The sequence below is a fragment of the Parasteatoda tepidariorum genome, chromosome 8 (assembly GCF_982258835.1).
Source record: "Parasteatoda tepidariorum strain Cologne lab strain chromosome 8, Ptep-v5.0, whole genome shotgun sequence".
NCBI lineage: Eukaryota > Metazoa > Arthropoda > Arachnida > Araneae > Theridiidae > Parasteatoda > Parasteatoda tepidariorum.
In genome coordinates, this window is record NC_141762.1 from 94,406,266 (window position 1) to 94,425,313 (window position 19,048).

Sequence of the window (19,048 nt, forward strand, 5' to 3'; positions counted from 1 at the left end):
AATATGCAACAAAAGTTTTCCGTGTAAAAAAAATCTAAGTCGGCATAGGCTTGTCCATACTGGGGAGAAACCTAACGCTTGCACCATATGTAGTAAAAGTTTTACTTCAACATCTCATTTGCGTTCACATTATCTCCTTCATACTGGTGAAAAACCATTTTCCTGCAGCATATGTAATAAAAGTTTTACTGCAAATTCTACCTTAACACATCACCTTCGTCTTCACACTGGTGAAAAACCGTACTCTTGTAGCGAATGTGGAAAATGTTATGCACAAAAATCTAACTTGAAGGTTCATGCTTCTACCCATATTGAAAAAACTTAGTTGTTATGATGCTTAAGTTTTACTTCAACATCTCATTTGCGTTCACATTATCTCCTTCATACTGGTGAAGAACCATTTTCCTGCAGCATATGTAATAAAAGTTTTACTGCTAATTCTACCTTAACACATCACCTTCGTCTTCACACTGGTGAAAAACCGTACTCTTGTAGCGAATGTGGAAAAAGTTACGCACAAGAATCTAACTTGAAGGTTCATGCTTCTACCCATATTGAAAAAACTTAGTTGTTATGATGCTTAAGTTTTACTTCAACATCTTATTTGCGTTCACATTATCTCCTTCATACTGGTGAAGAACCATTTTCCTGCAGCATATGTAATAAAAGTTTTACTGCTAATTCTACCTTAACACATCACCTTCGTCTTCACACTGGTGAAAAACCGTACTCTTGTAGCGAATGTGGAAAAAGTTACGCACAAGAATCTAACTTGAAGGTTCATGCTTCTACCCATATTGAAAAAACTTAGTTGTTATGATGCTTAAGTTTTACTTCAACATCTTATTTGCGTTCACATTATCTCCTTCATACTGGTGAAGAACCATTTTCCTGCAGCATATGTAATAAAAGTTTTACTGCTAATTCTACCTTAACACATCACCTTTGTCTTCACACTGGTGAAAAACCGTACTCTTGTAGCGAATGTGGAAAAAGTTACGCACAAGAATCTAACTTGAAGGTTCATGCTTCTACCCATATTGAAAAAACTTAGTTGTTATGATGCTTAAGTTTTACTTCAACATCTTATTTGCGTTCACATTATCTCCTTCATACTGGTGAAAAACCATTTTCCTGCAGCATATGTAATAAAAGTTTTACTGTTAATTCTACCTTAACACATCACCTTCGTCTTCACACTGGTGAAAAACCGTACTCTTGTAGCGAACGTGGAAAAAGTTACGCACAAAAATCTAACTTGAGGGTTCATGCTTCTACCTTGCGTTCACATTATCTCCTTCATACTGGTGAAAAACCATTTTCCTGCAGCATATGTAATAAAAGTTTTACTGTTAATTCTACCTTAACACATCACCTTCGTCTTCACACTGGTGAAAAACCGTACTCTTGTAGCGAATGTGGAAAAAGTTACGCACAAGAATCTAACTTGAAGGTTCATGCTTCTACCCATATTGAAAAAACTTAGTTGTTATGATGCTTAAGTTTTACTTCAACATCTTATTTGCGTTCACATTATCTCCTTCATACTGGTGAAGAACCATTTTCCTGCAGCATATGTAATAAAAGTTTTACTGCTAATTCTACCTTAACACATCACCTTTGTCTTCACACTGGTGAAAAACCGTACTCTTGTAGCGAATGTGGAAAAAGTTACGCACAAGAATCTAACTTGAAGGTTCATGCTTCTACCCATATTGAAAAAACTTAGTTGTTGTGATGCTTAAGTTTTACTTCAACATCTTATTTGCGTTCACATTATCTCCTTCATACTGGTGAAGAACCATTTTCCTGCAGCATATGTAATAAAAGTTTTACTGCTAATTCTACCTTAACACATCACCTTCGTCTTCACACTGGTGAAAAACCGTACTCTTGTAGCGAATGTGGAAAAAGTTACGCACAAGAATCTAACTTGAAGGTTCATGCTTCTACCCATATTGAAAAAACTTAGTTGTTATGATGCTTAAGTTTTACTTCAACATCTTATTTGCGTTCACATTATCTCCTTCATACTGGTGAAAAACCATTTTCCTGCAGCATATGTAATAAAAGTTTTACTGTTAATTCTACCTTAACACATCACCTTCGTCTTCACACTGGTGAAAAACCGTACTCTTGTAGCGAATGTGGAAAAAGTTACGCACAAAAATCTAACTTGAGGGTTCATGCTTCTACCCATATTGAAAAAACTTAGTTGTTATGATGCTTAAGTTTTACTTCAACATCTTATTTGCGTTCACATTATCTCCTTCATACTGGTGAAAAACCATTTTCCTGCAGCATATGTAATAAAAGTTTTACTGTTAATTCTACCTTAACACATCACCTTCGTCTTCACACTGGTGAAAAACCGTACTCTTGTAGCGAATGTGGAAAAAGTTACGCACAAGAATCTAACTTGAAGGTTCATGCTTCTACCCATATTGATAAAACTTAGTTGTTATGATGCTTAAGTTTTACTTCAACATCTTATTTGCGTTCACATTATCTCCTTCATACTGGTGAAAAACCATTTTCCTGCAGCATATGTAATAAAAGTTTTACTGTTAATTCTACCTTAACACATCACCTTCGTCTTCACACTGGTGAAAAACCGTACTCTTGTAGCGAATGTGGAAAAAGTTACGCACAAAAATCTAACTTGAAGGTTCATGCTTCTACCCATATTGAAAAAACTTAGTTGTTATGATGCTTAAGTTTTACTTCAACATCTCATTTGCGTTCACATTATCTCCTTCATACTGGTGAAAAACCATTTTCCTGCAGCATATGTAATAAAAGTTTTACTGCTAATTCTACCTTAACACATCACCTTCGTCTTCACACTGGTGAAAAACCGTACTCTTGTAGCGAATGTGGAAAATGTTATGCACAAAAATCTAACTTGAAGGTTCATGCTTCTACCCATATTGAAAAAACTTAGTTGTTATGATGCTTAAGTTTTACTTCAACATCTTATTTGCGTTCACATTATCTCCTTCATACTGGCAAAGAACCATTTTCCTGCAGCATATGTAATAAAAGTTTTACTTAAAACATCACTTCCTTCTTCATACTGGTAAAAGTTACGCACAAAAATTTAACTTGAGGGTTCGTACTTCTACTCCTATTGAAAAAACTTAGTTGTTATGATGCTTACAAATTATAATGAACTATATATCGTGAGAAAAGTCTCGTTTCATTAAAGCATATTTTGTTATCTTTTTACTGTTATTTGTTATACTGTTATTTGTTATCTTTTTGTTATCCTTTACTACAAAAATATTAAGTCACTGAGTAATAAGTGTGTGCAATATTTCTGAAATATCTTAAATATATGGCAGATGTAATAAGATACGGAGGGGGCAGCACATTTAACACTCAGAGTGTAATTTTAAACCCAACCCAGAAGAAATAGTGATTCATAGATTAAGAATTGGTGTGAACTTAGTGAAAAAAAAAAAAAACACGTAAGCCTCTCACAGTTATTCCTATAGTGAGAAAACTCTAACTAAACTAGTGAGATATTGAACCTTGAGTAAAATGTATTTACTCAAGAAAATATTTAATGTTATTGATTGCTGCTGCTACTCACACGTGCTTTTGTTCAATGTAAGCGTTATAAATGTAACAAAATATATAACTGAAAATATAACAAAATGCTCTTAATAAGGTTTTTGTCATTGTAGAAATAAAAATGATTTTATATTCAGAAAAAAAAATATTTTTATATTTTTTTGCTTAAAAAAATACTTAATTTTCGATTTGTAAAATTTATTTATGAAAAAATATGTTTCGGTTTTAACGTGCACTTTTATTTACTTGGTAATTTAGTAACAATAAATATGAAATTTTTAAGGAAATATATGTTTCGTTTGTAATTTTTCTTTCTCTACTATACGTTTTTAGAATGCTGACACTACAAACTCAAATAATAAGAATATATATCTTGCATCTTCTCTTTTAATGAAAGGGTTTTAACTTGTTTATATGCAAAGTAAAAAGCATGTATAAAGCTTCTTTTTTTTTATTATTAAACTATCTTTTACTTTTATCTCAAAATACACAATTATTTTAAAACAAAATAATTTATCATAGGACTTTGAATAAGTGCAACTGGCCTATTAAATATCTTTCTTCTAAAAATTTTGTTATAAGTTCAATTACTTCTTATTTTGTTCGAAGTTAGGTAGGTATTTTATATACGTCTCACTAGAGCTGCACAATGGGCTATTGGCAATGGGCTGGGAATCATCCCTGAGGATGATCTGAAGACATGCCGTCGCAATTTTGGTCCTCTGCCGAGGGGGTGGCTCCCCTGCTTTGGTTGCCCGATGACCTACACTCGAAATCGAGCACATTACGGTAGAACAGTTTAACGAGGACCCAAACCGTGCACATCGCATACTTGGTCCTTACGCAGGCTGATCAAAGTGGTCACCCACCCGCTTACTACCCACAGCCAGTGATGCTTGTCTTCGGTGTTCTACTGGGAACGGTGTCTTTATGATCAGTTCCCTTCGGGACTTCTTATTAAAACTCTTAATTTAAAAAAGAACTCTTAATTTTTTCTTCTTCATCCGAAAGAAAAGATTTTTTCCTTTATACTATTCAAACTTTGTTTAAAAATAATTAAAATCTAATAGAGCCATTTTTTAATGCATTAAAGCTCTGGTTATATTAAAGCTATTTATTCTTTTTTTTTTTTTTAAAGCAAATTACGGTTTCCCACTCTCATCTGTTTTATAATTTGTTTTAGCTAATTGACACAATTATATGAATAAATTTTCATTAAAATAACTATAGGAGTAAATTATGAAGAATCAGTTTGTTAAATAATTTCATATGGTTTTTTTTTTATCTGAAAAAGTATTTAACAGCAGCCAGTTTCACTTTTTAAACTGACCTGTATTAATCAGCAAAAGGATCTGAGTTTTATTATTATGTAAATATAATAATAACCCATGAAATTTATATTTTTATTAAACTCAAAAAGACAGAGATAGAAATTTTACTGAACTTCATTTATAACTGAATTATAACTAATTATGAACTACATTTTAATTTCTTAAGCAGCGTAGAGGAATATTTTAACATCACTCTAAATTTTTAATCAATTCTCTTTCTTTTATAACATTATAGTGATAAATCAAACAATTTGCAAAAATATTTCAAAATTTTAAGTAAAATTGTATAAAATAAACTTCGCATCTCAGACTAGTGTAAATAAATGCATTAGTATCATTCAAAACAAATTAATCGCAACGCTCGAATACGTTATCTGGGGATAAGACCAGTTCCATTTCTTGACCCTCCCCTTTATTTCTTTTCCTCTTCTCAGTTGTATGGGAATGTACTACGATATTTTCCCATTATATAATATTTTTCTCCCTTAACTGTCAAAAATATTTTATAAAATTTCTATGACGCTTTCTGTTAGAACTGTGTTTAATGCAGTTCTCGGCTCATTTTAGTTAACTTAAAAGTTTTTTTTAAATTTATTTAAAAATCAAGACAGAAACTAACGTATTTTCTTTTCTTTTGACTAACCCACATGCTAATGGTGTAAGCATACGAAATGTTGTCATAGGTAGAGATACTTTGCGCCACCTGTAGCCCATTTCGATCGCCAATAAGCGCTTCCTATAGTTTGTCTAAACTCCCCTAGCCATTTGTCTGGACCTGTAGCTGTGACTATGGTATCGTAATACAGTCCCATACATCTGAGCAGAGGAAATAGATATGGAACTTGCGTTTTTCCTGATGGCTAATTCGAACTTCGCGATTGTGAATATGCTGTTCTTCATGCACAAATTTAATCATGAAGTAAAATTAAACATTCAAATTAATAACAATTCCTCTAAAATGAGTTCAAGTAATTGTTAAATCAGTAAAATGATAAAAATAAATCAGTAAAACAGGATTAAAAATATAACGTTCTGTTTTAACTCGATTATAAATAAAGTTTGAGCGATTTGATAACTAGTAAGTTGTCGATTACAGCGCTATCTATTGGCTTTTATGGAAATGTTTAGTGAGGATTAAAGCAATGCACGCATTCCATTATCGAGCAGAAATGGTCTATCAAAAGCGTAAACACAAATCAAGCAATGAAATCAATTTGCTACAAACAAACGAAAACGCCAAGCACATCTCTCGAGTTTAATTAAGATGTTCCAAGATGTTGAAAAAATATCTCTCACCTTGATGCAGAGTCTTCGTTATTGCTCATTATTCTCCCGATCAGAATAGTTGTTTCAATGGTGAAATTTGCATTTTTCGGTACTTATGTTTACAAAGTGGCACACTGTTTCTTCGATATGTTTGACATTAAAAAATTCCTTTGTTGGGATATCTTTTATATCATCATGAACTCTATAGTAAGTATCAGTTATTCTCAAAGTATGTGGGGGGAGATTTCCGTATCGTGATCTGTGGCAGAATAATCGCTATGTCTTGGCAACTTCCGGTCAGCGGCTCGCGGGGAAAATATATCACAAAAAGAGACCAACTTGAAAGGTATAACTCGTAGTGGAGATATTTTCTTATCGTGTTCTGTCTAGCCAATTACAATCGCCAAGGTGCCAGATAGATTTCAAAGTTGCAAATTTAAAAAAACAAACATGTAGATGTTTCATGTTACATGTAGAACCTTTCCAGTTGGTCCCCATCTGTGATTTATTTAATTTTATTTTGTTTTTCGTGGGCCGCTGCCCGGAATTTGCCAAGATTTAGCGAATAATCTGCCACTGATCTCGATACAGAAATCTCTCCTGTAGCCACCCCCTAGGCAAGTATTACATTTTGATGTTTACCCATGGTGGCTACGAGTTATACTTTTCGAGCTGGTCTAATTCTATGAATTAAGAAATTTTTTTTAAGTTTCTCGTGGGCCGTTGCTCGTAAGTTGCCAAGACTTTGCGAATATACTCCTGTTAAATTACAAGTTTAAAATCTATTTTCACCTTACCGATTGTAGTTGGCGAGGCAGATCACGATACAGAAATATCCTTTGTTGATTTCATAATTTTAGATAATGTGAGTTTTGATGAGAACTTTTCTCAACCATGTAAAGAAGAATGAAATCAAAGATAGAATGTGGACTTTTCTTAATATTTCGGGCTTTTCCGTAGTGGTACATGCCATAGTAGATGCTTATGCCAACTATCATCGTTATGGTGCCTAAAGATTTTTGTTAGTTGAATTATTATATAACCATCTATTGGTTTGTTCGGAGTTGGCTTCAATTTTGCCCTTTATTGTGAAGTTTTATGTTTCTCCCAAGCCACAGCTTAGTTATCCTTGAAATTTTGCAATTATTTTGGCGTAAGTTCAAGGAAAGAAAATATTAAAGGATAAAAAATTCAGGTATTTATAATTTGTGCAAATAGGGAAAAATAGAAAAATATAAAACTTGAAGAGGCTTTGAAAAATTCTTCCAAATTGTTTACATTTTTCATTTTTTAATGTACTTTGGCATAATATCCTATACTGGTAACTACTCTTGTCAAATACAATTGCCAAAGTGTACAATCAGGCTTTTATGTGTGATAAAAATATCAACTATATTCAATTCTATATTCAGTTATGAAAAGGTATTCTTTTTTAATGAAAAAAGTAGAAAAATATGCATAGTGAAGTGGGTGATCATATCTCCCAGGGCTGATAGGTTCATCCCCCCCAAAATTTAATTAAGTTCCCCACCTCCTATTCCAGCAAATACTAGCATATATTCGAAGTTTTTTAATTTATTTAAATAACAGTTGTCTGTCCAGGTCAAATTTAATACCGTTTAGCAGTACCTTCACAAATTCAACTTTAGGAAAAATGGTAGTTTCACAAAATACTTTAACTTAAAATTTTATTTTTGTATTCCGTAAGAAACGATAAATCCATATTTTTTGTGTTGATTTTTTATTATAATTTTTAATTTTCACAAATTATGTCTAAATTTTCACAAAATAGGTACCTTTCAGAAAAAACTAGACAGACCCCTGAACAACAATCTTATATCTGAACACTATGCAGATCCCTTGTTAACTTCGTTGTTAACTGTGAGTAATGTTTTGCTGAGCATAATTTTTAGAAGACAAAATTAAGATTCTAAAAAAAAAAAGTATTTTAAAGATTCTGGCATTTCTGAGGTCAATGGGAAATAGACTTAAGGTGCCCGCCATTAAAAAAAAAATTAATGAAGTTTGCTTTTGATTTTTTAAAGTATACTAGATTATTAAATATTTTATTATAATTTTTCTTTTATCCTTGTTTTGTAAAAACATTTCTTTTTGGATTTTAATGCTGCATCTCAATCAGTATTTTCAAACTAAACTTTACGCCACTACCTCTTTAGCTCTTTAACTAAGCCTAATAAAGATATTTCAATATTTTTATGTATTCTTAATCACAAAATAAACTCTTACTAGAAGTATATTTATATTCCCCGTGGCAGAATCATGGCGACATTGTCGCAGAACGTTATCGAGTTCTTGCAGAAAGATTTATCTTTTGGAAAGGACAAATTTTTTTTTCTGCAGAAATTTTCAAATGATTTTTATCTTTTCTTTAGCATTATATTCAATAGATGTCTTTTTCGTGCATCGGAGTGAAAAAGATGCTTGTGATTTTTCTATACTCCTTTGATAATAATGAAAAATAAGGAATAATGAAGTAAAAAATTTGGTTTTCTTTTCTACAAAAATTTTCGTTCTAAATTTTTTAATGCAGTCATTATTACTATCAATTTCCACACAGTTTTTAAAATCCGATATTTTTATTACGATATTATTTATTACAACAACTGAATCTCGAAATGAAAACACACATTTAGTAGCCCTTTTCATCATCCGATTCGCGTGGTTTTGTCGTCGATCTTTTTCTCTCCGGTAGTTACTGATACGCATTTCACGATTTTTTAGTTGTTTTTTTAATGTGATAATGATTTACAAAATGCAAAAGAGGAAATAATTAGTGAGTTTCCCCTTACAAAATGCGAGAACATCACCCATAATATTAAAATAAAAAAAAATTACATATTTAATTAAAAAATTATTTTATTTCATCCAAAAAGAATTATTATTATTATTATTTTTTTTTTAAGTTGATGCTGCTGCTGCTTTAATTTAGTAGCATGTATATTTGTTATTTTTAAAAGAATCTTGCAGAAAGATATTATTATTAGAGGTATGTCGCAGAAAACCTGAAAAAATTCTGCCACAGGGCTTATATTGTTTTAAAATGAATGGTGAATTAAAATGTTTGTATGCAGCATTATAGACTGCTTGTTAAAATTTAAATTTATACTGTTGAATAGTGTTCAATTTTCAATCTTTGATATTCTCCATTTTCTTACACGTCAGGGGTCTGTCTAGGTTTTTTTTAAGAGCAGGGGTCTGTCTAGGTTTTTCTGAGAGGTACCTATTTTGTGAAAATTTAGACATAATTTGTGAAAAATTTAAAATTATATTAAAAAATCAAGACAAAAATATGGTAAAAATATGGATTTATCGTTTCTTAAGGGATACAAAAATAAAAATCTAAGAAAAAGAATTTTGTGAAACTACCGTTTTTCCTAAAATTTAATTTGTGAAACTACCGTTTTTCCAAAGTTGAATTTGTGAAGGTACCGCTAAACGGTAGTAAATTCGGCCTGGACAGAACCCTGAAGAGGTACCTATTTTGTGAAAATTTAGACATAAATTGTGAAAATTAAATATTATATTAAAAAATCAACACAAAAATATAGCAAAGTAAGAAAATATTTTCAAAAATTGTCACTACAAATAAAAACCATTTATGACTGGTAAAATTTTATATATTTTCCCTCATATATTGAAAAACTATTTTGCCATTGTAAAATTTTGGGCTAAAAAATTCTATACAAATTAATAAATCCATAAAAATCATTGTCGATAGTTAAATTTCTACTTGACAAAATCATGCGTTTAACAGCAGTAGCACTAAAAGTTATTTTCATTATGAGAACATTTTCGATTAGGTCATACAGAATAAAAAGTTTCACAGAGAAAAATAATGTTTCATAAAAAAAGATCTGTTAGAATAAATTTAGAATAATGTTTGAGATAATAGTTCGAATTTCGACTTCCTGTAAAGTTTACAGGGGGAGAGCATCGTCGTTTCATTTTAAAATAATCATGCACAGGAAAAGTGTTCTTATAAACAGGGTGGGAAGTAAATTCTTCTATTACGTCATAATAGCAATCCGCGAGAGGGTTCCATTGCAAGACAAAATGCATAATTACCCCCGGATTTATAGTTTTTTAGGGGGATACGAAAACAAAATTTTAATAGACAAGGAGGAGAATCTTAAAACTTGTTTTTCTAAAAGTATTTTGTGAAACTACCGTTATTTGTAGAGTTGAATTTGTGAAAGTACCGCTAAACGGCAGTAAATTTGCCTTGGACAGATCCTGCAGGTTTTATATAATTCCTTATACAGAAATAATAATTCGGGTTTTTCCTCTGATTAAGTTAACATATTTTCCTTTTAATATAAAAATTTGTTACTATTTTTCAGGAGATTGTAGGCAGTTGAAAGGGATCAAGATGTTTGAATAAGTTCTTCTTCAATGACTAAAATGACATCATTGTTAACTTCTTTATACTTATTGAGCTTTAAAGAAGTTGAAATTCCTCACAATGCTGAAGTCGACTGTATCAAAGTTTCAAAAAGAGATAATTGTGTTCACTATCCGTATGGGAAAGAAAAAAAAGAGCTTTCTCAAAGTCAAACAAAGAAGTCAAAGAAAAACTGGGGTAGTAAAAGGAGTACCATTGAGAAACTGTTTCGATCTTACAAGTCGATTTTTCTGTCCTGGGATTCTAATCAACCCTTAAAAATATTTTTCAGCAATGGCTCTATTGTAAGCATCAAATTAAGTAATGATAACAATTCCTTAGAGAAAATAGACATTGATAATAATTTGGTCGGTAAATTTATTCCGAGTCGAATTGTAGATGCTATTATTGTGAATAACAATATTTATGTTACATACTGTGAGCCTAAATTGACTCTAATAAATCTTAATCAAGACCATTCTTCTTTATCTTCTAAAATATTGGGCCTTAAAAAAGGAATATTGGCTGGATCTGAAGTTAAGATCAATCATTTTGATCTTATAGGGCCATGCAATAAAAGCATTGAAAGAAAATTATCTTTGAATACTTCTAATGACAACTTACTAGTGTGGTGGAAATCAAATAGCGACGATGTTTTTCCTTGGGTTCCAGTTGCTTATTCGACAGATCGAATTAACATGACAGTGTATGACATAAACGATAGTTTTCAAGTTTTATGCACCGTTAAAACACACGGAGAGCTTATTCAAGCTGATTATAGCAAATTGTATTCAAATCAAATTCTTACATTAGAAAAAGTTAAAGGTGAATCATGTGATGATATCAACGTATGTGTTTATGAGATAATTGACAATCATTGTTATCACACATTTGTTTCTAAGTTACCATTGCGAGGGAACCTGCTTTCCTGTGATTGGAGTTCAAATGAAAAATTACTTGTTTCAGATTCTGACCATTTACTTTTAATTTACGATTTGAAAAAAAGGACTTCAGTTGTCACAAATCTTTTATATCTCCCAAAGCAAATTGCATGGCACCCCCAAAACAGTATTGCATTTGTAATTGGTGTTGATAGTCAACTGCAGTGTTTTGACTCTGCTTTGACATGCGTTAAATTTCAAATGCGTTCTTCATCTCATTTGGAGCATCATCTTATAAATATAAACTCTTATTTTTTAAGTTTATTCACTGTGCAAAAAATCCTCTGGCAGAAATCAAAGTTCAAGAACTCTTGCATGTTTTTATTGGATTCAGAAATATCATCCATTTTGATTCTTAATGTCTGTACTGGCTGCTTTACTCAGAACAATCTTGGTGTTATGGAACTTTGTAGTCAATACCTGAAATCGAATTTGATAGACGAAGCAATTTTACTTTTAAGAAGCTTGAGCTGGAGCCACGAAGGAGAGCTAAGCTTTCAATGCTTGTCAAAGATAGCTAATTGTCTGTTTAGAAAACCATTCAATTCCAAAAATCAAATAGGCTTAGAAGTAGCATTGGGAACATATTATGATAGCATCGATAATTTGTCAAAGCATGTGATTAAAATTTATCAACATAGAATTCGTCACATAGCCAGACGTTTTTTTCATTACCTCCTACGTAATCTTGAACTCCGTAAAGCATTTTTACTAGCGGTAGATTTAGAGTCTCAAGATTTGTTTTTAGACTTGTATAATATTGCTAAAAGGAAAAAAGAAAATGTTTTAGCACTTGTAGCTTTACAGAAAGCTGAAGAATTCAATTTATCCTCAGAGAGTTATTCTACTACCTCATCAAGTTGTGATTACGAGTCTGCAACATCATCAGATGATTCAGAAGAGAATTACAGAAAGCCCGAGTATACGACTGACAGGCTTTTAAATTCAAATTATCTGTTCAATCAAAACCAGTATGGTTTACCGGTTTCTGGACAAGCCTTGCTAACTGAAAACTGGATAAATACCTCTAACCATGTAGTTCAAACACCTGAACCCTTTCAAAATGATGCTCTAGCGTCGACTTCTGGGATCAATAGGGGAAAATTAAAAGCCAGATCTGATAAAGATTCCTATTCTTCAATTGTTTACTCTGATGCCGATCTTCGACACGGGATGAATTTGACTTTTAGTATTGAATCACAAACATCGTCCCAAACCTGTGATATTAAATATTCACAAGCAGGCACTTCATCAGGCAATTTTAGTTCTGTTGGGGGTCCAGATAAAACTTATTCAAATTTCAATTCCGACATAAGAGTAAGTTCTTCATCATATGAAGGTAACCCACCGAATGCCTTTAAAAATGTTAAAGTTCATCCTACATCAACCATGAGACCTTTACCTCCTTTTGATCCCAGGAATTCAAATAAACCTGGTTCATCAGGTGAGATATATAATGTCCATCATAAAAAAGATATGGATAATTTAAAACAGGAAGAAAATATATTAGTTTCTTGTAGAAATAAAATCTATGATGATGACACTGAAGAGCTTGAAGACTCTAGAATAAAACTAGTACATTTTGGCATCATATAAAATGTAAATACCATCTATTTCTTGTGTATCTGTGATTTAATGCTAGAACAATAAATTTGGAAGAAATTGTCTCTGAACTGCCATCTGATTGTTCAAGCCACTACCGGGGATCAAACCCTAGTTCCTCATTAAAGTTCAATGCCTTATCCAATGACCTCTTTTCAACAAAATCTGATTAATTCTTTATTTTACCCATATTTTGACTTTTTCAGGCAAACAATAACAGTCATTAAAATATTTTGATGTGTTTTCCTGCAAAGTTAAAGAGATTTTTAGATAATATTAAATATTATATGGTTTTCTAAATGTCTTTTTTTTTTTTCTTCTCTTGTAACATTTTAATATTCCTGCATTCGACAAGATTTGACAATTTCTAAATTTTTTATTTGATTCATGAGATGGTGATAAATTATCTCTTCATCTTATCTGCAAACTAATTTCTTCCTTTTTATGTATTTAGTTATCAAATAGTTCATTCCCTAGCAACAATTTTACCTTGACCCCAGTTGGGTTCAAAATTGGCTCGATATGGATCCTATAAGAACATGCACCAAGGGACCAATATTGGGATGGCCTATATAGGGCCTACATTGGCTAAATGATTGATGTAAAATATCGGGTGAATCTGACAATGCTATGTAGAACCAATATTGGTTGTAAAATATCTGATGAATCGGAAAATTCTACATAGTGCTAATATCAGAAAAATAAAGACTCTTTGAACCCTTACTGAGCCAAGATTCATGAATATTGGCCCAATGAGGTCCCAAGTTGTCTTGCTGATAGGATTATTTATTGCTTAGAATAACAGCCTTTTGTGTGCCACTGGTTTCATGGAGGTTAAGGCTCCACATTGGCAATTGCTGTTTGTGGTAATGTAGTCAGCTTTGCACGCAGGCAGTCTTTACTTCCCAAACAAATTGGTACCCATCTATCTGAAACTGGGTGGGCTTCAAGCCGCTACTGGGATCAAACCCTAGTTCCTCATGACAGTTCAATGCCTTATCCATTGACCTATAGCGACTCATTGTAATAAGTATAAAGTCATTAAATTAGCAATATATTGGTGGAAAAATTAACGTAATATTAGTACCAAAATAATTTTTTTTAATTATAGCTAATGAGTTACCAACTTATTAATGATTCAGTCAAATTCGAAATTTCATTTTGCAAAATAGAATTTCCCATGACACCCCTGCTATGATGTGAAAATAAATTTGAGAGATACTAAAATGACTAGATAATACATATATCAGATGGGATAATACATAAATACCCAAACTAACTAAAAAAAAAATTTTTTTTTAAGGAAAAAAAATTGTTAGCATTTTTTTAAATGCTTAGAGCTTATTTAGCCTAGGAATATAACCTATTACTTACAACTTTATAATATACTGATTGTTCTAGCGTTGAATGAGAGATATGTCAATTATTTCTGTATTCAAAAGATAAATTATCAATCTAACACAGACGTGATATTCATGAGAATGTGACATGTACTTATTTTTTCATTGATACCTTTTCAGAATATGTGTTTATTTATTCATGAGTTTTTTTATTGTATAATATGTATCGCTAAGAAGTATTTTTTTCTCAATATGAATTTGCCTTTCTGTTTAACAACCTTGTCTTTCTGTTCAACTGAAATACGACTGAAAAGTCGTATTTCAGTTGAGTGCATAAACTTTGTGAAAAAATATCGTTTAAAAAATCTTCTCCCTCTTTCTTTTACAAGCTCAAGACTTTCAACTTATTTTTTAAACAATTAGCATGTTTAAAAATATATTTTTTTAAAACTTTTATTAAAGGAGTCAGTTTTTTTTATTAGATGAGATAATAAATTTTCTTAAAAAATTAATTGAATTAGTTATTCTATTTAAGAAGGCAATGGCGATTCATTGATCATTTTTATCGCCACTCTCTTCTTAAACATTTTCATTATTAAGACCTTTGCAAGTCTCATATTCATCTCTTAAATCAGTTGTTAAAATATCTTAGTCATTGAAATTTGATTAATCCTTCAATTACCTTTATACATGGAACAAAAATATAGTACTAATATACATTGCTGCGTTACAATATGTTTTGAAATGTAGCTTATTAATATTGAATATGGAATCACAAACTAGGTACCACATCTTTTCTATTCCTTCTGTTATTACTTAACAATATTTGCATAACAAGATGATAATGAACAAAACTAGTCAAAGTGCCTTTACCAGGTCTCAAAGTATTGTGAGGAAAGTATCTTAGTATTTTTAATTTACTTAAAAAAAGGAAAGTGTCCTTAATTATTAAACATTTCAATAAATGTCCTGAAATTGTTGCTATTTTCGAAATTTTTATTGAAATTAAGTGGAAGAAAAATATTTATCTTAAAAAAAATTGAAGAAATTTCTTATTCAAAAATCATGTTATGTGCTGTATACCATGTAACAAAGTAAATAACAAAATGAACGACAAAGTCTTCATAACTTGTCAAATATGATATTAATCTACTTCTAGTAGAGACAATTACTCTTAATTTGATAGCATAAAAGCATCTGATGTGAGAGAAATATATAAAAAGCTCTTATCTCTCTACTGTATTCACATCACTATATCATGCTCTACTGTTTTTAAGAGAATCCTCGTATTTTGTAACGACCTTATGATTTTCCATATTAAAACTATTTTCTCCCCTTATTAAAAAAAATAATAATAATATAAATTTTTTCTAAACTTTAGAAAAAAAATCTGTTTTTTTTTTTTATTTTTTAAAAATGTATATTTTTTGCTTAAGTTCAGAAACTACTAAAACTATTACCAATTGTATATCTGCGAATCCATGTTGGTATTGTACAAATTCCTCCCATTAGAGAATCAGCATCCTTAAATTGTCCTTAAGTTTGGAGGCAATTTTGTTCTTAATTTTTATATTTTGGACTTCTGGTCCTGCTTTACTCCCTGGTAGCAGAAGCCATCCAGCATGGCAGCAGATAACTACGGCATCTGCAAATTGTTTTTGATCTTCTTTTTAGAAAACAAATGGGCAGAAATTGCTGAGTCTCTTTTCTAAAACATCTCTAAACTTGTTTCTAATAAAAATTAAAAACTGAATTAAAAGAACACCCCAATGAACTGAAAGTAAAGTTTTTTTTTTTGTTACTTGATTACAGACTTATATGCAGGCATTTTATTCAATTTTTTCAGTATCATTGTATCAAATTCTACATAAATTTATATAACATAAAATTCTTGTGTGTAATTTTAAAGACCTTATATTTGCTTCGTGTATGTTAGATTAAGCTGAATTTTTACAGTTGTAATCAACTGCGTTGAGATCGCTGACAAATTGGGATTTATGAAAATACTGTGCTGCATACTGCTAACAAGCTTTACATTAAGACAAGCAATTACATAATACTATCTATAAATTTGTTGAGAATATTAAATCTTAAATATTTTTAAATTTATTTATTATTTTATTTTATGTAATCAGCTTTGGAACAGAATATGAATTTACATGAACAGAAATTTTCATGACTTTTATATGCTTAATTTTTTCTGTTTGTGATAGTTAACAAGTTTGTTTATCTTTACTTGTTTCAATGTTCGAAAAATGTTTCAACAAATGACAATCAAGTTATTAACTAACATTTATTTCATTGTTGTATATATATTCATCAACCTCAATTTTCTATTGACTAGTCCTCATTCATTTTTGTTGCTCCCTGAATATCTATTTCTGAAAAATCATTGCAATCATTGACATTTCGTATGAAAGAAAGCTGTTTCTTTTACAGTAAGAAGAAACCGAAAAAAAAACCCCCTGATGAAATGGGAGAAACTAAAAGAAGACAACAATTTTTTAGCTATTAGCAGTATAAAAATAGCTTAAATTTAAACAAATTAAATTTGATAGATATTGTATGATAAAATAAATTTTTTTTCACATCTTCATGAAAAGACTTTTTTTTTCTCGTAATTTTTTATAGAATTTTAAAAATCTGTTTATCATATTAATTATTTAATAGTCAGTTTGAGTATTAATACTTAACAGAATTTGATTAAAAGAATTAGAATACTATTTGTAATTGTTAATTCAATATGATTTAATTATAAAATTACGTTTTCAAGCATTAATTCTCATAAAATGTTGCAAAACTATAGTTACTTGAATTTCCTTGTTATTACTTTTTTAGTTTTCACTTATTTAAAATTGATGCATTTAATAGTTTGAAAAATAACATTATCTAAATTAGATTACAATTGTGATTTTTAGAAAAATAATTTCTTCTACTTTGGTAGTAAGGTTATTTTTTCTACTTAGGTCTATTTCTTTAGGGATGGTTTTTTCCACTACAAAAGAAACTTGCGGTCTCTGATTGTAATGAACATTTCTTTTTCTTCTTCGTATGCACTGTTCAGGGAAACTTTTTTAATTTGTTGTATATTCAAGTTCTGATTAGATTTTTCTATGTTTCTTACTGTTTTCACAATACTTATTCATATTTACCTTTTTTCTTTGCATGTCCGATAAAGACAAATTACTATATTTTTTTGAAAACAATTCTCCTATCTACTTTTTTTATATATATTATTCCTTTCTTTAGGAATATTACTTAACATTAAAATTGAATGCTACTTGGGTAGCATTCAGTTCAATGTTGTTTAATCACAAAAATATAACTTTAATGTAGCTGTCTGACTAAACTGGATAGTTAATTTTTATATTTATAAACTGTAATCATTTATATTCTGCAACATTGTAAATATATGTGTATATTATTTAAAAACAGACTGGCATATTTTTTTGATAAAAATATCATGTACTATCTTATTTCTAATTAAAAAAGACTGCTGAAATTTCATAAATTTTGAAACTGTTTAAGCAGTATATACTTCTGAAATTGTGATAAAAATGCTTTATAAAACTTTATCTTTACTTGTACAAATGTTAATTTTTATATGATGCTTATTTTTTATTGAAATATGTATATTAAAATAAAATAGACACTATTTCTCTCGCATGTGTTTTCTTTAAATTATTTTTGTCATAATAAAATTCACTCTTTTTATCATAAAATTTGTTTTAAACATTTATCTTATTTTGTTTTTTTCTCTAGAGATATAAAATAACACTACAGTTCTTTTGCAAGTAAGATTTGATAATGAAGCTGTAATGTATCTACCACTACAAAAATACAATTCCAAATCACTAGTATATAAGGCATGTTAACTCGATTCTATGATGGGGTATCTTTTCATAAATGACGGTTGACATGGTCGAAAGCTACTATCCCCACATTGGTGACCTTCGGACAACACGTTCGGATACGAACACGCCTACCTTGGCAGTAACGCCCACTTCGATATGAACATGATTTTTAAAAACTCGATATTTCTTGAATAAAAAGCAATCGGCTTTAGTTAAATTAGCCATCGGCTATCAGCGAAAAAATTATAAATTAAATTTTACTTACGCGTCAAGTTCCTCGTAAGTTAACCACATTTGAGTAATAATCGCCCTATTTAAGTATTTTTTCATTGCCGCCAGATCATTTTTTTAAAAAACAATTAATTTCAATCTTTCTATGTTCCTAGTAAATAAAAACAATCGAAACTTTTGATTTCTCAATAGAAAAATATGTAGATTAATATGGTAAAAAAAAAATTATGCCTCAGAATGCAAAATTTTTTCATCCTCAATTCATTTTTTCATCCTCATCTAAACAGTAAAAAAATAATAATTATTAAAAAATATTGTTTCCATAAAATTATCTTAGGGTAAATGGGTTTCATGAGTGGGTGCAATTTTTTTTTTTGAAATTGCTCTATTAGTTTTAAAGAAGTGACTAAAAATGCGAAAAGTGAAATTAACATTAAAGGGACTGAAATTTCATCCGCTCTCCAGCCTTAATTATTAGCTAGATTATAGCTACCCCCTATATTTT

The 19,048-nt window shown here is 30.3% G+C and overlaps 1 protein-coding gene across 1 annotated transcript; it reads left to right on the forward strand.

Annotated features, from left to right (window-relative positions):
* The first annotated feature begins 6,033 nt into the window (after positions 1-6,033).
* On the forward strand, positions 6,034-15,160 carry frtz (WD repeat-containing and planar cell polarity effector protein fritz). Its single transcript, XM_016071009.4, has 2 exons — positions 6,034-6,380; positions 10,535-15,160. Exon 2 carries the CDS (start codon positions 10,587-10,589, stop codon positions 13,110-13,112), a length of 2,526 nt encoding a protein of 841 aa, XP_015926495.3. The 5' UTR covers positions 6,034-6,380; positions 10,535-10,586; the 3' UTR covers positions 13,113-15,160.
* Positions 15,161-19,048: the final 3,888 nt, after the last annotated feature.